Raw genomic sequence first — 20,758 nt, 5'->3', positions numbered from 1 at the left:
CCCCCCCCGTTTCTTGACTGCCCCCTCCAGAACCTCCCTGTCCCTTCTCCTGCCCCCCCTTACCCTGCTGCTCAGAACAGGGTGTTGGGCTCTGTGCCAGCCGGACACATGGCTGAGCTCCCCTGCACAACACAAAACCCGGTCCCTGGCCCTGCACAGGGCTGCCGGAGCGGGCTGCAGGAGGAGGAGCTGCCGGCCGGCTCAGAATGCAGGGAGGGGGGAGTGGGAGGAGGAAGCTGCTCCGGAGTCCAGCCCAGGACTTTCCTGCAGCCCTCCCAGCCGCTCGCTCTGCCGGGGGAGGGGGAAATCCCGGACATTTTGAGTGCTTTACAAATTCCCCCCGGACGCTATTTTTAGCACACAAAAGGAGGACATGTCCGGGTAAATCCGGACGAATGGTAACCCTATTTTAAAGGCTGTATCTGTTTTCCACAGGCACACCCAAGCTTGAAGTACTTAAACTTTATGATGATTCTCTTCTGGCTGGTCACTTTAAACCATGTAGACTAGTTTCTCTAAATACCTGGGGGTCAAAGATGCAGCCCTTCATCATCTTCTATATTAACTTCTCCAATGTTTTCTCTTGAACAAAAGCCCCCTGCGTGAAACATGTTTGGGAATCTTGCCTTTATGAACCCCATCCCAATCCTGGTCATTCATCTCCATGAATTTTTATCATTGATCTATCCAAACTGGATCTATCCAAATTGGGACTAAAATGGTCCACTTTTATCTCCTATCCCAGGATCTCCACTGCTGAGGAGATCAACAGCCTCTCTTTTTCTAAACTCACATCTTCAAACTCTCTGGGCTACCATCTAGCATCATCATCCACTGGCACACACAATTCATTTCCCATTTGTGACTAGGACTTCTTAAATTGCTGAATGTTAAGCTACATCTTACCTCTGCCTACCATCCTCATACCGATGAGCAGACATAAGAACATAACATAAGAACAGCCATACTGGTTCAGACCAATAGTCCAATGTAGTCCAGTATCTTGTCTGACAGTGGCAAGTGCCAGATACTTCAGAGGCAATGAACAGAACAGGGTAATGTTGAGGGATCCATCCCCTGCTGTTCAGTCCCAGCTTCTGGCAGTTGCCGCTTTAGGGACACTTGAAACATTGGGTTGTGTCCCTGACCATCTTGGCCAATAGCCATTTATGGACCTATCCTCCATGAACTTATCTCATTCTTTTGAACCCAGTTACATTACTGGCCTTCATGACCTCCCATGGCCATGAGTTCCACGGGTTTCCTGTGCATTGTGTGAAGAAGTACTTCCTTTTGTTTGTTTTAAACCTATTGCCTATTTAATTTCATTGGGCTTCTTGTGCTATGTGACCATACGTGTAATGTATTTGGACAAATATATTAATCGAATCCTTGAATAATACTTTCATTGTTTCATCAGTTATCACCAGGATGACTGGGTCTATGGATTGCATCTGCTGTTCTATCCATTCTTACAAAAGGTGTCTCATGTCCCCACAGCCATCCACCTAGTCCAGCATTTTGTACCATGTCCAAGAGGAACTGAGAAAACATCTCAATTCTGCCAAAAATAGCTACAAGTATTGTGTACCAACATCACTGGGAAGTCCCTTTGTTTCATTGACTGGGTATGGTTATCATCATGGAATCTCACCTCCACTTCACCCTCACGTAAAGTAGATCATCATTACTTGGGTTCATGTAAAATTATCCAGCAAATAAACCCCATCTTGGTCAAACAGCTTCCTGTTCACCTCCTTTGGATCCTGTCTTCCATGTTTTGCTGTTTAAAGCCAGGTACTCTCACTCCCTTTCCTGGATGAGTCAAGCCTCAGCCAGTCATCCTCCAGGGGCATGAAGAATTTCTTATACGATGGATCCTGGACTCTGTTAGTCAACTGAGGAGCAAACTGTGAGGTACTTTGTGACTTGGGAAATTTATGGGCCAGCTGACCAGTCGTGGGAACCCCACCAGTCACAGCCACACATCTGATAAGATTAGGGAATTTCACCAAGCCTACCCTGCCAAGTCCAGACCTGAGAAACCTGGAAGGCATCCTTGAAGGGAGGGTAAATATAAGGAGCTCATGCAGCCTGTGCAAGGCTTGTAATTGATTTAGTATAGCATATCCCTCACTGGTCATTGTTCACCTGAGGCTGCTTACGCTGACTATACAAGAACTCAGTGAGTGCCCTTCATATTCTGCTAAGCACAACAGTTGTCTGGCTCCTTACCCACTAGATTCTGCGTTGTGTTCTCAGAATACACACCTGATGTTGCTTCATCTGAACCTGAGTCTGTTGTGAGTGTTATCTTGTTCCATGGCAATGGATAACTATATTGAACTTTTTACGTTTAGTAAAGAAAAGAACTTTTGTGTTCTCAATGGTAGTTTAGTATCATTAAGGCTGCCCCCACTTTTTGTTTTGTTTTATTTTAAGACAAAAGTAGCTCATTGATCTGGTTCAAAGAAGCCCATTTAGCTTTTGAATCATAGGCCAGCTGTGGTATATTGGCACAGAGACATTCTATTCGCTCATTAGTCGGAGTTAAGCTAGCTTTTGAAAATTGATATAAAGCGAACGTCTAATGTTTCAGCATTCAAGTGCAGTATGATGGGAGTAGGGTTACATTTTACAAATGTAGGCCCTGGAACAGAGAAAAAATAAAGTACAGGTGTTATGTCATCCATTTGGCCTTTAGATTGCCATGATTTCTCACTATTCCCAAAGGCATGTGTGGCCAAAGGCCTTGATCTTTTTTGCTAAAACTCCTGGAGTTAAAAAAACAAAAACAAAAACCATAAATGAATTATCTATAATAGTTATCCTCAAATCTTCTGTTTAGCAAATTGGGGAAAGTTCAATGATCATACTTTAAAATGGCTCCCTCCACAACACAGGAAAACGTCTATACAGGGCCGGCTCCAGGCACCAGCCAAGCAAGCTTGTGCTTGGGGCTGTAGATTCTAAGGGCCGGCATTCCGTCCAATCTTAGGGTGGCACGGCTGCCCTATTTTTTTTTTTTTTTTTGGCTTTGCCTCTGGGTCCAGCTGCCCTGCACCCTGCTTTTTTTTGCTTGGGGTGGCAAAAAAGTCAGAGCTGGCCCTGCTTCTATATGGTTTTTGGTAGGGAGATTTGTAGTTTTAAATAATTACAAATCTGAGGCAGTAATTAACTCTCTACAATTGAAGTTATACTGAAAGAAATGACTAGCAGTTGCCTATTGTCCCTGATATGGAGGGTAGAAGTAGTAATCTGATGTTACCTGTCTGTTTTCTCTGGCATCCTCCATCTACCAAGGAGACAGCATATGTTTAAAACAGAGTTCTAAATTTGTTTTAAACACGGTTTATATTTACATGGCTTCATTGGCAAGCATATACAGGTAAGTTACGTGTACATGGCCCTGATCCTGAAACCATAAGTATACGCGTGGGATGCAGCACTTAGAGCCCTATTGAAGATAGTGGGGCTTGGTGAAGGTGCAACTGTCTGCTTGTATGATGCCAGTTGCAGGATTTGGGCCCATATTTAAAGCAGTGTTCTGTAATTAGTTTAGAGTCCAATGTGTGCAAAATACTGAATAAAGAGTGGCCTCTTCATTATTTACTGCTCCCCTAATCTGTGTCATCTGTAAACTTTATCATTGATTTGGGGGTTTTTTTCTGATAAAAATGTGATGTAGCATAGAGCCAAAAACCAATCCTTGTAGGACCCACTAGAAACATACCTGCTCAAAGATGGTTCCTGCATAAAATTAAATTATGGGACCAATCAGTTTGCTGACTTTTAACCCATTTAATGTGCGCCATGTTAATTTTGTATCATTCTAGTTTTTTAATCAAAATGTCATATGGAATCAAGTCAAATGCCTTACAAACCACAAAGTATATTACACGAACACAGTTACATTTAGCAGCCAATTACCCTCCTTTTAATCTTTAAGTCCTGTATCAGTTGTTCCATTATTTTGCTTGGGAGTGATGTCAGGCTGACAGGCCTATAAGTATTGTGATCCTCTCATTTACCTTTTAAAAATATTGGTATAACAGTTGCATTCTTCTGGAACTGCCCCACAGTTCCAAGATTTTTTGAAAACCCACATGAACAGTCAAGAGAATTCCTTGGCTTGTGTGTGTGTGTGTGTGTGTGTGTGTGTGTTAACTCTTGGGTACAGATTATGCTGATCTATTGATTTTAAGAAATTCTAACTTGAGGAGCACACCTTTAAGACTAACAGATGTATTGGAGCATAACCTTTCGTGCGTGAATGCCCACTTCGTCGGATGCATGACTTTAGGAGGTGCTGTTTAACATCCTCTTGAGTTGTTTTTGGAATGGAAAGTGTTTCATCATTGCACAAGATTGCATCATCTGTTTTTTTTCTTAAATACAGAAGAAAAATATTTATTGAACACCTTTTCCTCTTTCTGCATTATTATTGACTGTTACCATTTCCATTCCATAAGCTAATACCATTATTAAGGTTCTTTTTATTCCTAGTATACTTAACTCTGCTAGCTGTAGATTTTGCCAAGTGTCCTTTTGCTTCCCTTAGCAATTTTCTATAATTCCTAGTTTCTGATTTATATTCATTTCTATCATCTTCCACTTTCTTCTGTTTATGTGGTGGGTTTTTTTGTTTTGTTTTTAAATTGCTGCTTTTACTTCCTCTCTATGCCAGATTGTTTGTTTGTTTTTTAAGCAGTGTGACCTTCCTTCTCAGTTGTGGCTTTCTGGGCATCTAGTAAAATATCTTACTGTTCCCAATTATCATTCATCTTTTTCTGTTCATATTCTTTCTCCCAAATGACAGGGCTCATAATTGTGAAATGCTTCATGGGTGGGTTTCCAAACTTGTCTACAGTGTGATTTGCAATCTGTTATCAGGGCAAGTCTGGATAGGCAAACGAATTATTAAACATGTTCCATTAAAAATGGTTCCATTAGTCCTGTTTAATTGCTAATGAACACACCATGTCTTTAACATCTTAACCATGACGTAGAAGAATAGTATTAAATTTATATTTCATGTTTTGAAGATTAACACCAGATTGTATAATTCAATGAAGGCATTTCTGTACCATTTAAGTATAGTTTTAAAAACTCGACTTTTTAAAAATGACCTAACGCTTTAAAATATGCATCTTGGAGGCTTACTGCAAAAATAGGAAATGATCCTTCACAAGATGCTGCAAATACTCCAAAATTAACAATTTTCAGCTCTTTAAAAATACTTTAGTAGATGAGACTGATGATTCCTCTTAGAAGTCTTGCTCATATCCAGATTGTGAAAATCCAGAAAAGGCCAGATCTTTGAACATTTTAAAAGGAATTGTTTCTCAAAAGCCATAATTTGCAAAAGCTTTTCTTCTGAAAATAGAGACCACAAATCTGTGTTTATATTTTGACTTTTGGGAGTTGGAATTTAAACATTTTAAAGGGTCTTTCAGGAACAGGTGAAGACTAGCTATGCTTTTGTCTTATGAGAGTATGTAGGTACAATAACGTGTTCAATGCTGAGGATTTTTTTTAAACAGACTTGTGTATAGTATAAGCCTGCAATGTAAATTTGTATTTGTAATTAGTTCTAAGTACATTACTTTTATTACTGCATCAGAATGCTACATTTTACAGTGCAATAATATGAATGTCTCTACTGTTTTTTTTTTATTAGAATAGTCATGATGTCCAAATATCCTGTAGAAGTAAACACTTCACATTTGGTTTTTTGATATGAAAAATAAAGATTCATTTAATCTTATTGAAAGAAATTACTTGTGTGTGAGCTTCTCCCTCTGCCCTCCTAATGGATGCAACTGGAACTGATTATAGTCCCTATACTAGTTATTGCTAATGAAGGTTCTCTCCTAGCTCAAGTGGTAAGAGCCTGATCTTCTGAACCAGAAGGATCTGAATTCTATCCGTAGTGTGTCTCCTTTTTGAGATGACATGGGCTGCAGTATAGTAACAGCTGTAAAGACCTATGTGGTCCTAAAGTTAGTAATACTATTGTAATACTTGCTAGAATTTATGGGTATATCAAGGAATTAGTATGTCATTTACAATCATCATTACATCAGTCTGCTTAAAATTTCAAAAAGATAATCTAGATGTGTTAAAGGTCTTGGATTAGAAATCCTGTTCCATGGCTCTGAACTATCTTTGAAATTGAAGTCTGAACTCAGTAAAAGGAGTTCTTAGCAGAGCTGCTTTCAAACCTGATTTTAAGAAGAGACCGATTAGAATGCTTTTTATGCTTTTGTTATATTAATTATCAATTCATTGCCTTTATCAAGTGTTTGCAGACTGCTGGCAGAATGCATTCAGACAGGGATTCAGAGACAACCTTTGATGAGGACTCTCAGCCAAATGATGAGGTAATGCCCTACAGTGATGATGAAACAGAAGATGAATTGGAGAGTCCGCTGCCTGCGGTTGAACCAGAGCAAAACCGAATTAACAGAGAGGCTGAGGAGAGCAGAGAACCGGTTAAGAAAGGTAATAGTATGAGAAATTGTACCAAGCTAACTATTGAATGTAAAGGTTCAGAGGATTGTTCAGTGTACCAGATTGCTGAATTTGTTCAGTTTATTTTCAGATTTAAGAATATACTCAATACTTTCTCCCTGGGCAGATCTACATAGATTACTAGAAAATGCAGTTAACCAATGTCAACTAGAAAGTTAATCCACACTCATCTACAAAATCGCATCCCACTACAGCTATTTGGGCCCAGTGAAGTGGCTTCACACTATGATCTGAGGTCATCAAATATGAGCTTGATCAGTTCCAGTCTATTTATTCAGAAATGTTCACAAACTGATGGACTGTTACTCCTGAACCTTTCGTGTGGCTTCAGATTTATTGCTAGCTTTCCACTTGTTTTTTTTAGCAATTTTATTTAATTTTGTTTCTGGGTTAGCAGCAGATAGGTCACATCCACAAACTGGTGGGTGGTGCTGACATCAGGTCTAAGGAGAGGGATTGCTCTTTGGAAAGTACCTGGCACATTTTGGGTGCCCTCACAGTTTTAAATAATAAATGTAATACACAGGTACCTGGAGTACTGGAAGAGTGGCAAAAAAATTGTCAAGATGACTGGCTAGAGTCTGTTTGTCTTTTGCTGTTGTGACTCTAGAGAATAAACAGAAGCATTTAATACACTGATTAATTTTTTCACTAAGTAGGTTACTTCTGAAACATTTCTACTCATTAAAGACTTAATTTACACGTAATGGAAGCAAACAAAGTATGTAGATTTGGTATTAATTTCTACCAGTGTAAATGAGAGATGCACATGCTTTGAGTTTCAACAGTTTTATAAATGACTTTTAACAAGTTGCCACTGCCAGCAAGTTTAAGTCTCTGGAGACTTAAACTAAAAATAACAGTTCAAAAATATTTTTCATCTTGAAGTAGTCGTCTTGGTGGATTTTATGCTTCTCTTCATGGACTCTAGAGACAAAATTATGAATCAGCACTGTTGTTCCACTTTTGCTACTAGAATGTGTGTCTAGCAGCAGTTTCTAATGGAGTGTCAGGATATGGAAGGTATTTCTAGTGGCATTGGAAATTAGACTTTGCTGGCTATTTTTAGTTTGTCATTCAGCAATGGCATGGTCAGCAATGTTGGTATCTAATTCAAGCATTTAATAATTAAACTTCAAAGCTAACATAATTTCATGATCAATGGGGGAAGTTCATACTTCTTCCTTTTGGCTGCAGACGTTTGGTTGCAGATTCAACAAGACGAAAGTGCGTTCGTTTACATGAGAAAGCGATATTTGCAGCCATGTTGGCTAGACTTTTTTTTTTTTTTTTTAATTTATGCTCATCTTCGTTTTCTTTGCTCTGGTTAATAAAGTCAAAACTCTCTGCTTAATTTGCAGAATCTGTGGAATGTACCGAACTAGGTTAGTCCAGTGGCTTTCTATTGTCAGGTAGCACTGCAGAAATCTTATCCTTGTTGCTTTTTCTCAATAGAGAAGATTTCCATTTAGTTTTCTTAGAAGCTGAATCCTTTAAGAACAGCTTTTCTCTTCCTCAATGAAGAGTGTAAAATAAGAACCCTTCCAAGTAGTCTGAATAATAAGTCTTTCCCCTCAATCAGGTTTCACTAACTTATTACTTAATTCTAGGGTTACCATACGTCCTCTTTTTCCCGGACATGTCCGGCTTTTCGGCAGTCAAACCCCCGTCCGGGGGGGAATTGCCAAAAAGCCAAACATGTCTGGGAAAATGGCGGCTCTGCTCCTCCCCGACTCTTCGGCTCTGTTTAAGAGCCGGGCTGCCCGAGCGCTACCGGCTTCAGGCAGCCCCCGTGCCTCCAGACCCTGCGCCCCCAGCCGGGCACTTCCCCTCCCGGGCTCAAGCTGCGCTGGGGAAGCGCCGGCTGGGGGCGCAGGGTCTGGGGGCTGCCCGGCAAACCCTGAAGCTGGTAGCACTGGGGCAGCCCTTTCCCCCTGGCTGGGAGTGGGAGGGAGGAGGGGCGGAGTTAGGGTGGGGGAAGGGGCGGAGGTGGGGTGGGGCTAGGGGTGGGGAAATGGGCGGGGCCAGGGCCCATGGAGGGTCCTCTTTTTTTATTTGAGATATGGTAACCCTACTTAATTCAGAATTCTCCTCATTGTCCAGTCATCCATAGTTTTCCAGCATTAGCATCAGTCCAGGTTACCACTAAGGTCCATGTATGCTACAACAATTGTCAGTGGACCTGCTTACAACAAGGTGCATTCATAAACGCACATTACTGTTCAGGACAGCACTTTAATCATGTGAGGGGACAAGCATGTCGTAACCAGGTCTGCTTGCACTTACTTTTTTTTTTTTTTTTTTTTGCAACTGGTTTGGCTGATCAGTGATACAATCTATTTTAGAACCTCAGTTTTCTTACAGTAGGGTTTATAGACTTATAGATTCCAAGGCCAGAAGGGACCATTGTGATCATCTAGTCCGACCTCCTGTGTAATACAGGCCACAGAACTTCCCCAAAGTAATTCCTAGAGCAGATCTCTTAGAAAAAACATCCAGTCTTTGCTGAATGGCCAAAACATAAGGTGTCCATTCATTGCTGCTGCTCTTGTTATAAATCAGTCTCGTTGATAGTAGTTAATGAGAAAAAAGGATTAAGAGAACAGACTGGAAGCCAATATATCTATCCTGCAGTTACCGCCAATCTTTTCTCTATTTGAAACATGTCAGACAGGTTGCAACTTGGCTGACTATTGACTAGGAAACTGCTTTAAAAAAAGCATATATTCCCCACCCTATGGGGCAACCTGCAGGAGTTCCCTGATCATGTGGGGCAGGATTCAGTCACTGTACCATGCCCCTGCTCGTGGGATTCCCAGAGTTACTGGATATAGTTCAGCATCCTTGTTGCTCCACACTCACACGTATAACATGAAGAATAATCAGAGCAAGAAGGATTGTTGATCAGAGATGCTGTGATCTTGTCTGTGGGACTGTGTGCATCAGTCTGTGTGAGACTGATGTAGGTGCAGAATCTAGAAAACTGGTCTAATACAGTGTTCAGAACTGGCTTGGCCTCACTCATACTGGGCAGGCAAATTGTTTGAAAACTGGTTAAAAAACCTGTTAGACAAGTTGAGCAAAGTTTAGGCAGGGTCTAAATGACTGGATTTTTAGGTGCCGGGAGCAAGGTAGGTAGTGGTATCAACAATATGGGCCTGAGGGCAGGAGTGGAAACTGGAGGATAGTGGAGGATAAGGGTTAGACAGTGGATAGACAGAACGTGAAGGCCTAGAATGTAGAGTGTGTGTGTGTGTGTGTGAGAGAGAGAGAGAGAGAGAGAGAGAGAGAGAGAGGACTGGACGTATAAGGGATGGAGTGAGACAGTTGAGCAAGGGGAAGAGACAAAATGACACAATGGGGCAGGGAGTGGACAGGTTAGAGTGCAAAGGCAGCATGGAGGGAAGATAAGGAGCATCTGTATGAGGTACTTGTGGTGCACGCAACCCAGACAATCCCCTTCTCACAGGAACTGCTTGACCAGTTCTAAATTCACATCTCCATCCCAGAGACAAGGTAGTTGAGGTAGTATTTTATTGGACCAACTTCTGTTGGTGAAAGAGACAAGTTTTTGAGCTACACAGAGCTCTTCTTAAAATCTGGCCATCTCAGGCATACCAGAGTGTCCAGGCCTATAAAAAGATGGATTGCAAACCCCTGGCGTAGCATCAGGGCCGCCCGGGCGGGGGGAGGGGGGACAAGTGGGGCAATTTTTCGGGGCCCCCAGAGTGGGGTCCTTCACTCGCTTCAGGGGCCCCGGAAAACTCTCGTGGGGCCCGGGCCCCCAGAGCTTCTTCCGCTCCGGGTCTTCGGCGGCAGGGGGTCCTTCCGCTCCGGGACCCGCCGCCGAAGCGCCAGGTCTTCGGTGGCAATTTGGCGTGGGAGCCCCCCTGCCACCGAAGACCCCAGGCCCCCTGAATCCTCTGGGCGGCCCTGCGTAGCATAATGCCACTCTGGGATGTAAAAGGCTCCTTGGACTTTTTTTTTTTTTTTTTCTTTTCTTTTCTTTGACACAAAGTTTCTGCTGGACACAAAGCAACTCAATAGCAGGAAGAATATTTCTTCATTGCTGAACCTGCATTTTATTGCTGTAAAACTCTTGGTTATTATGTTAGCAATTTCGCACAAATTAGAACTAGCTGAAAGTCAGAGACTTAAAGATGAACTGTGTAGGATTTTTAATGAAACTGGGATTGGGCCCTTCTCTAAGATTTAGACAAGTGGTCAGAAAGGGGTGGACATTTAAATTCTGCTTGTTTTTTATCTTAGAAATATTGGGGATGTCAAGTCAGGCTTTGCCTAGTATTGTTGGAGGATTTCTTAGGAGGTCCCAGAGGTGCATTGTGAGCTTTCGCACGTTAATTAAAAGGGCAAGATTGCTCAGTCTCTGAGACACCCTTTTTTTTGTTCATTAGGCATTGGAGTTAGATGGGTGTAAGCAAAGCAAAACAAAATAGTCTGATTAAAAATCTTTTCCCTCAGTTGTTTAGTTTCCAGCGTGTTGTAACATAACGTTCCTAATTTTCTGCTTACCAGACATGTTTTTCTCCCAGAGTAGGTTAGACTTCAGTTGCTTATATAGACAAACAAACAGGATGCTTTTTTACAAAATTCTTTGAGACCTTCTTTACCAAAAATACAGAAATGAGAAAAGGTTCAGAGGCCCAACTTGATTTTTTCATTGCATGTTGCCTTAAAAGATACGGAGGGGGTAAACCTTAAATTTGTAGACTTGTTTCCCCATCGTTGGAGCAGTCAAGTGTTATGATTCATTTTGATATGTGTGTGGCTTTTTTTTTTTTTCCCTTCCCCTCCCAGATTGCAGCTGGCAAGTTAAGGCAAATGATCGAAACTTCCACGAACAACCCCAGTTTAAGAAAACAACATTTCTATGCTTCAAGAAAAGCAAATATGCTGTAAGCCATCTTCCTTTATATATAATGACTGATGTAGATTTTTTTTGTCAGGAGGAACACTTGTTAGTTCATGATTAAATGTTCCAATAATTAAACCATGTACATGTACTAGTATACCTCTGCAATCTGCAAAGTTGGGTAAGTATCATGAACGGATTAACTGAGGCACAGAGTGATTTGACTAAGGACTTGTCCACATGGTTATTTGGTGTGTGGCAAGTCAGACTTTGAATCTACATCAAAGTGCACTATGGAACGTTTAGTGCACCATACCAGGGTTTGTACTGTCAGTTAGTGCGTGGCTAGCTTGTGTGCTATAGCCTGGCTTGCCATGCACTAAATTGCTGTACACACTTGTGAGCCAAAAGCCATTTAGAACCCAGACTTCCTGAATCCCAAAGCTGCATCCTATTCACTGGACTATGGCTGTCCCTAACATTTGAATCAAATAATGTTTAAGTATTTTATTTTCACTACTTTACTAAGTGCAGCCTATAGGCAGACAGCATCTTGGTCAAGCCAGAATTTCGTGTATCTTCAAAATAAATGATTATCTATTTCCAAATGCTTAGGTACAATGGAGTCTTCTTGTTGTTGGCTTAGGTCACCCTCTCTAAATCAAACCATGTTATGGATGTATAAATAACTTTATAAAAAAATTGTGTTTAAAAACATACATTTTTAAAAACAGTAGGATTATTTTAAAATAAACAGCATAGTAGTAGTGCTTGTGTGCAGTTCTGGTCTTAAATGATAAATAGTGGTATCATGGGATTTCACATTGGCCTGTTTTGATTACTTTCAGGACAATAACTTGTTTATTTTATAAATAAAATGTTTTTCTAATTGCCAACCCCTGCAAGCTCTGCTAGTATCTGAAAGTCAATTCGGGTTATTTCTGTCTTATGCATGAAAATCAGTAATAAAGATTCTGCAATCGGAACCCTTCCTACCTATTCTACAAAAACAACGAGGCATCTGGTGGCACCTTACAGACTAACAGATTTATTTGAGCATAAGCTTCCGTGGGTAAAAAACCCACTTGTTCAGATGCATGGAGTGAAAATTACAAATACAGGCATAAATATCTATTGGCACATGAAGAAAAGGGAGTTACTTTACAAGTGGAGAACCAATTTGAATGCCAATTCAGTCAGGGTGGATGTGGTTCACTCCCAATAATTGATGATGAGGTGTCAATACCAAAAGAGGGAAAATTGATTTTGTAGTGAGCCAGCCACTCCCAGTCCCTATTCAAGCCCAAATTAATGTTGTTAAGTTTGCAAATGAATTGTAGCTCTGAGGTTACTCTTTGAAGTCTGTTTTTTGAAGTTTTTGTTGTTGAAGAATGGCTACTTTTAAATCTATTATTGAATATCCAGGGAGATTGAAGTGTTCTCCTACTAGCTTTTGTATGGTTTCAGAGTAGCAGCTGTGTTAGTCTGTATCCGCAAAAAGAACAGGAGTACTTGTGGCACCTTAGAGACTAACAAATTTATTTGAGCACAAGCTTTTGTGGGCTACAGCCCACTTCTTCAGATGCATAGAATGGAACATATAGTAAGGAGATATATATACATACAGAACATGAAAAGGTGGAAGTAGCCATATCAATCCTAAGAGGCTAATTAATTAAGATGAGCCCCTGATGGGTCCATCATAGGACCCAACCACACCATCAGGGGCTCATTCACCTGTACATCTACTAATGTGATATATGCCATCATGTGCCAGCAATGCCCCTTTGCCATGTACATTGGCCAAACTGTGTTCATCTGTGTACATTTTAATGTGTACATCTGGCCTCAGTTAAAACTGCCAATAAGGATATCTGTTGTTCTTGTGGTCATGGAAAGAGATGAAATAATTTAGAGTATCAGAGGGGGTAGCCATGTTAGTCTGGATCTGTAAAAAGCAACAAAGAGTCCTGTGGCACCTTCTATACTAACAGACGTATTGGAGCATGAGCTTTCATGGGTGAATATCCACTTCGTCAGCAGGGCCGGCTCCAGGGTTTTTGCCGCCCCAAGCGGCGCAAAAAAAAAAAAAAAAGCCGTGATCGCAATTGCGATCTGCGGCGGCAATTCGGCAGGAGGTCCTTCGCTCCGAGCGGGAGTGAGGGACCATCCGCTGAATTGGGGCCCAACAGCTGGACGTGCTGCCCCTCTCCGGAGTGGCCGCCTCAAGTACCTGCTTGGCAAACTGGTGCCTGGAGCCGGCCCTGTTCGTCAGATGAAAGCTTATGCTCCAATACATCTGTTAGTCTATAAGGTGCCACAGGACACTCTGTTGCTTTTTACAAATAATTTAGAATTGCTAGATCCTAGTAGGATATCTGTCTGGTTCTAGTCCTTTCCTGCTCTTCTCTTAGGACTGTAATTAGACCATTGCACAGTTATCAAACAGTAATGACTTTTCAATTATCACTACTGACCTGAGTACAGTTTGAAGGAGTTGCCTTGAGGTAAAAACTCAGTATCCTATTTCCAGTCCCTTGATTTTACATAGTGCTCCAGATAATCCTTTTAAGATATTGCTAGTTGATGGCTAAAGCAACAAAAGGCAGCTTAGAAATAACATTCAAGTCAACAGTGATTTTGGTTGACTTGACTAGTGATCCTTGTTAAACTGGTTTGCATAATACACTTAACTTACACGGCGATTTGTAGAGAGGGATACTATAAAGTAAAACATTTTACATGAAATACAAATTGGATTGGAAAAGTATCCATTAGTATATTGCTATTTAGAATGACTTATTTTTAATTTTTTTCTCAACAGGGGAATGCAATTAAGACCTACAAATATAATGCAATTACCTTTTTACCATTGAATTTGCTAGAACAGTTTAAAAGAGTGGCCAACTTCTATTTCCTGGTTCTTCTTATTTTACAGGTAAAATTTGATTACATAATACAGATAATTATGATAAAGATGATGATATAAGTTCAGTTATTCAGTAATGCAGCTGAATATTACTGCTTTTTGTGACATTGCTATCATGAAACTAAAGTGGACTTTATAAACAACTCCAGACTAACTGCTTTTAAAATTCAGCAAGTTTAATATGAACTTGGAGCAATGCACTTTATTTGCATGTTGATCATTTTAGCTTGATATTTAGATTTATGCCTTGTGTACCCTGCTTAGAATACAACTAGTTACTTAGACTGTGAGCAATTTGGGGTATGGACCATCCTTTTTGCTTTAAGTTTGTACAGTGCCTAGCACAATGTGGTTCTAGTCCATGACTGGAGCTTGTAGGTTATGCTTTCACTGCCAGGAAAAAAAATGTGCATTCTTAATTCACGTAGCTAACTCAGGTTAATATAGTCTTGAAGGCATGGCAACCTAAAGCCAATGTTCACTCCCAGGATCCCATATAGACTTTATATTGAACTGCTAACACAAGTTAAGAGTTGCCATGTCTTCACTTCTATTTTAACCTGAGTTAGCTAACCTGACTTAAGAACACACGTTTTAAAGAACTTAATGTGCTCAAATCAGGGAATTGGATAACTTACATTCTTCTTTGAGTGATGGGCCCTATTGTAGTCCACTGAGGGTTTATGCATGTGCACTATGCATCCGGAGCCAGAGAATTTTGGTTGGTCCACGCATGAGCCCTGACTCACCTCATGGTTTTGTCCGAGGTGACAAAGGGCAGGACAGACAGACTGTGTCTCCAGTTCCTTCTCACCGCCGCATGGTCTGGATCAGAACGATCAGTATCCGCTTGCGAGTGATGCACTTTCACAAACAAAGTTGTATATAGTTAGTGTTTTAGAGTTTTACTATTTTTATTGCTTTTAGATAGTCTGTAGTAGTTTTAGAGTAGAATAAGTTGTTTGGAGGGCTTACTGTTTCTCCATACTCTTTCCCACCTCTCCCCCCCATACCAATGCACGGGTACTGCTAATATCATCCCTGTATTTAAGAAAAGTGTGGGGGAGTGATCAGGGCAATTAGAGACCTGTTAGTCTGATCTCAGTAGTATAAAAGGCTTTAGAACAAATTGTGAAAGGAAAAAAATAATTTAAATTCATAGAAGTAAATAATAAAGGGGATGTAATGCAATGTGGGTTTACCGAAAGTAGATCGTTCCAGAATAACTTTTTTGAAGCATGTGGGTGCAGGTCACTTGCCAGGATTATCTGGCTCATGTAATCATTTCCCTGCCATTTGAGGGGCCACTGGCAGGCTGCACCTCAGTCCCTCATATTCTCTGCCTGTGTCACATAATAATGTAGTTTCCTGTGGGCTGTAATACTTCAGTCTAATTTCGGTTGTTGGGCTTAGTGTGTAGGTGCTGGGTGGTGCTTGAGGCCTGTGATGTACAGGAGGTCAGACTAGATGATCTGTTGGTCCCTTTTGCCCCTAAAGTGATTCACCAAGTTGTTTCCTGATCTTTGTTCACATTCACAGACAATTCCTCAGATAACTACTTTATCGTGGTATACAACGCTAGTGCCTTTGCTCTTGGTGCTTGGGATAACTGCAATCAAAGACCTAGTGGATGACATCGTAAGAAATATTTTCTTAACTTGTCATCAATTTTAACATTATTTAAATATGTAAGAGTAAACATACTCCTTTTTCCTGTCCCCTTAAGGCTCGCCATAGAATGGATAATGAGATTAATAACCGGACATGTGATGTTATCAGGGATGGAAGGTATTGTAAAGTTTTTGCTTTAACTTTGAAAGTAATGTTTTTACTAGTTACTGATTACTCCTGCAGAACTTAAATTGTAGATTATATTGTACATTTAGATTGCAGTTCTCCACTGTTTATCGACTCTTATGTGTAACTCCTATTAACAATTAAAGTTAATTGCCTACATCCAATCCCTTGTGGTTTGAAAGAACAGTCACATTTAAAAAAAAAAAATCCACCACTGAATCTGTGTCAAGTGAGAGTTTTGGGGAAAAAGGCAGAAATATTCATGTGTGTTAAATGATGAAGCTTGCCTGCATTGCAGTTCTTAAGAATTGCAGTCATCAGGAACTGTTTGAATAAGGAATAGGAGTACTTGTGGCACCTTAGAGACTAACAAATTTATTAGAGCATAAGCTTTCATGGACTACAGCCCACTTCTTCGGATGCATACAGAGTGGAATAAATATTGAGGATATATATATACACACATACAGAGAGCATAAACAGGTGGGAGTTGTCTTACCAACTTCTGAGAGGCCAATTAAGTAAGAGAAAAAAAACTTTTGAAGTGATAATCAAGCTAGCCCAGTACAGACAGTTTGATAAGAAGTGTGAGAATACTTACAAGGGGAGATAGATTCAATGTTTGTAATGGCTCAGCCATTCCCAGTCCTTATTCAATCCTGAGTTGATTGTGTCTAGTTTGCATATCAATTCCAGGCTCTTCTACACTGATACTGTGGAAGTCTGCTAGGGAAGATGCCATACACTTGATGATATATAAATGAATACGACTAATCTTAAAAAATATTTGACACTTAGGTTCAAAACTGCTAAATGGAAAGATATTCAAGTTGGAGATGTCATTCGTCTGGAGAAAAATGCCTTTGTTCCTGTAAGCGAATGGCCTCATTTTAAAAAAATAAATAAATTTCTTGTTTGCATGGAGTTTGTCTCTGGTGCAGTGTTGTTTGGCTTTCATTTATTTACTGTACTGTTTTGACTAGGCTGATATTCTGCTGCTGTCCAGCTCGGAACCGAACAGCCTTTGTTACGTAGAGACAGCTGAACTAGATGGGTAAGGCTCTTTTTACGGGATTTCTTACATGTCATTTTTGGCTTGATGGTGAAAGGGCCGAACTCTGTGTTGCAGAAATATTATTCCAAAGTAGTGAAATTCTTTATATACCAAGGTGATTAGACCTGGTAAATTTAAGGTCATTAATTTGTGAGAGTTTTGTTATTACTCTTTCATAAATATCTTCATTTGTATTCTCTCTAAAATGAATGGCTTTTATGAAGTCCAGGTGACCTGGACTCTGCATAATATGGATCACTAGTGAGATACGCTAGAGTAAATTTTCATCTGGCAGTGATTTAGCCACACAACTTCTATTGATCTTGAGGGCCACATGTTTATTCCCTACATTACAACTCTATAAAATCATGTATAGAGTCCGTTTGGATTACCAGACATTGCAGTCAGTGTGTGTTTTGCTCTCTTTCACTAGAGCTCTTAATTTTGTCAGTTATTTAATTTTAGGTTCTACTTTATTTACAACAGCTTTCTTAAGCTTAACTACTGCATCAGGAAAGCAGTGGCTTTGAGCATTTATGTTCATCCCACTAACTTTACCGTTTGGCATCGTATTAACGTCCCTTTCCCCGCCTCCAACAACCGCAGTTAAAAGCTGAGCAGCCCTAGGCAAAATACTGTGGAAAATTACAGCTGCACTGATCTTGTGAAATGTACTGGAAAAAGAGACATGCAGGGAACCTCTAAAAATGGAAATTTAAAAATCATTAGTTACTGCTTTAATATGAGTCTAAAGATAATCTCTTGAACCATTATAAAATTAATGAGGTAGAGGAAGAAACAATGTGTAGAAAGTTGTTTTTTTTTTTTTTTTTTTTTTTTTTTTTACACACAGTGCCTTTGCACCTTTTTCCTTTTGGCAATGAAATACTATTAATACAAGGTTATAATAAACTAAAACCAATTTTTCTGAATTTTATTTTATGATATCAAGACATAATAGTACGTGCACAGATGTAACCTACTTCACTTATTTGGAAACAGCACTTTGTGCTGACAGTGTCTCTGAGGTGAGAAATCACAAAGCAACAAGGCACATCCTGGTGTGTGTTGTGGCTGAATGGTGAATATTACACCATTTGAGACTCTCCTTGTTTGAACTCAGGTGTTTGTTCAGTCTTAAATTATTTCATCGAGAAATGTAAATTAGAGTTCAAGATCTTGCCAAAGCTTTCCCACTTTGGGTGTATAACTGGGTTCTTTTTACGGTGTTGCTCCCTCAGGGTACCCAGGGTTGTGAGGCATCTGACCATTACATGCTTTTTATCATGAAGCAGTTTTGTCTATTCCTGCTGTGGATCAGCTCCTTGAAACCACCAGCCCCTGGCAGCAGCAGATCTTGCTTTTTCCACATGGGTAGCGACAGGCACACACCAGCCCTGAATACACAGAGCTTTGCCTGCAGCATCCCCAGCCCCTTATCCACTGAACACTCACAGGATTATCAGGCCTGTTATTCCCAAAGATACAGTGTACACCAGCTTGCAAGATTCAACTCTGGACCAGCACTTTGCTCCACAGCACTTAGATATATTTGTTGTGAAAACAAGAATAAATTTATTAAATAATAAAGATTGAAGTGAGAGTTGAAGTGAGAGTGAGTAAGAATACTGGAAACAAATGGGTACATATAAAAAAATCTTAATGTGCTTTCTAGAGACTATACTTAACTAACAATTTACTCTCTTGTCCAAATAAGTTTCTCATCTAAAGTTCTCTCCAGTGTTTTCAGCTAAGCCTGGTTGAGACCCCTCTTTCATGAAGCAATATCACTGTCCTTTCCCTTCCTCAGTGAAGGGTACCCAGGCAACTCCCCTGTTCCCCCAAATATACTCAAGCAGACCTTTAATGTACACCTCCAGATAGGGTTTCCTCCCACCTGCTGCTTTTCTCTTCCTGTTAGTTTATTTCTGAAGTCCTCACAATCCTTCCTTTGCATTCCATTTAGAGTGATCATAGGAGACCCTTTGTGAACAAGACATTTCTCCATTTATTTATAAACATACAGATAAACATGTATTGTCTGACAGAAAACCTATTTTTCATCTTTGCTGGTGACCAGCACCTTGATACAGACGTTAGGAATGTATTTTGAGACTATATACTCACTCCTTACATATTACCTGTACATGTATTTCAAAATGCTATGAATGCACGGAGTGACCCCGGCTTTCATTTGAGACCATGAGTGACATTCTTTGGTGAACTAGAAAGTACATACACCTCTACCCCGATAAAGCGCGACCCGATATAACATGAATTTGGATATAACGTGGTAAAGCAGTGCTCGGGTGCGGGGGAGGGGGGGGAAGGAGGGGGCGGGCTGTCTGCGCACTCCGGTGGATTAAAGCAAGTTCGATATAATGCGGTTTCACCTATAATGCAGTAAGATTTTTTTGGCTCCCGAGGACAGCGGTATATCGGGGTAGAGGTGTATCAGACTCAGAAGAGTCCTGTAATCCCTCTACACCCCCTTGCCAGTTGGCACTGAGAGGTTCTTGGCTCACATTTCCTTATTTACAGTGAACATAAGTCAATCAATATATCCATTATGGGGAGAAATGAGCAAGCTTTCTTGTTAGAATTACTTGTGCAATTTGTGAGAATTTCAAATGCATTAATGTAATGTTTGCAAATGTGCTATTTTACCATTTTCTCAAAGTGGATGTGCACAGATAATAGCTGCATACGTATGTGTGTGTGTTCGTGTTACTTCATATTTTCCTCCTTTTTTCGGGTTTTGGTAACCTTTTTTTTTCTTCTTCTTTCTTTTAGTGAAACTAACTTAAAGTTCAAAATGTCACTTGAGGTAACAGACAGATATCTCCAAGAAGAAAATGCAATGGCAGAATTTGATGGTTTGTGCAAGCACTTTATTCTCATTACAATTGCTCAAATGTAGCTTGAATAACTTAGTTAAACAAAATGTAGAGCTCAGACTGGGCTGTTGGTAATATGTATATGGTTCTATTTTTACGCCAGTATGCAGTACAAGTAACTTGTTCGACTGAAAATTATATTTTGCTCAACAATACAATCTGAAAGACAAGATTTTGTATCATGGACATTCTGCAGTATGTTGATGAGAGGAGAGAGAGGAGATTCTAAACTAACATTTCCATTCCAATGTTTTCTGTAAAAAAACAAAGTGTTTTATATTGGGAACCTGTAGACTAGTTTCTGTTACTCTTAATATTAAACATAATTTTACTATGCAAACACAAAGTGTATTTTATTTTTCAAATTTCACATTCCCTCCTGTTGGGACCTGAGATAGAACTGTATTTCTTTACTAAAATTCTCTAGCAATCCTGTACCTTATACTTCAAAGAAAAAAAGTTTCTAACAAATTTATAGCAAATATGGGTAAAAAATGGTAAAAATTCTTACCATCTGGTTAAAGTTCAGATTGCAATATTCAATCACTCATATTTTTTGTTCACTTACATTTGTAAACACAAATATATCCAAATTCAAAATTTCAAGATGAGCTGAATTCCATTTTCAGATGGAAGCAGAAATACCATGTGACATGAAGTGACCAAAGTCCACA

General features: G+C 40.0%; 1 protein-coding gene across 1 annotated transcript in view; it reads left to right on the top strand.

The window, feature by feature from the left end:
* Positions 1-20,758, top strand: part of ATP8B1 (ATPase phospholipid transporting 8B1) — a 118,420-nt gene that overhangs the window by 58,897 nt on the left and 38,765 nt on the right. Inside the window, exons 2-9 of the mRNA XM_034774867.1 lie at positions 6,303-6,504; positions 11,353-11,450; positions 14,232-14,345; positions 15,876-15,974; positions 16,063-16,124; positions 16,932-17,004; positions 17,117-17,187; positions 19,981-20,063. Coding sequence (XP_034630758.1) covers positions 6,324-6,504; positions 11,353-11,450; positions 14,232-14,345; positions 15,876-15,974; positions 16,063-16,124; positions 16,932-17,004; positions 17,117-17,187; positions 19,981-20,063 — 781 coding nt within the window. The 5' untranslated portion in view covers positions 6,303-6,323. The remainder of the gene's footprint in view (positions 1-6,302; positions 6,505-11,352; positions 11,451-14,231; positions 14,346-15,875; positions 15,975-16,062; positions 16,125-16,931; positions 17,005-17,116; positions 17,188-19,980; positions 20,064-20,758) is intronic.

Source organism: Trachemys scripta, chromosome 6, assembly GCF_013100865.1.
Source record: "Trachemys scripta elegans isolate TJP31775 chromosome 6, CAS_Tse_1.0, whole genome shotgun sequence".
In the NCBI taxonomy this organism is placed as follows: Eukaryota; Metazoa; Chordata; order Testudines; family Emydidae; genus Trachemys; species Trachemys scripta.
Note: the sequence above shows the minus strand (reverse complement) of the source record. Positions and strands in the feature narration are given on the sequence as shown.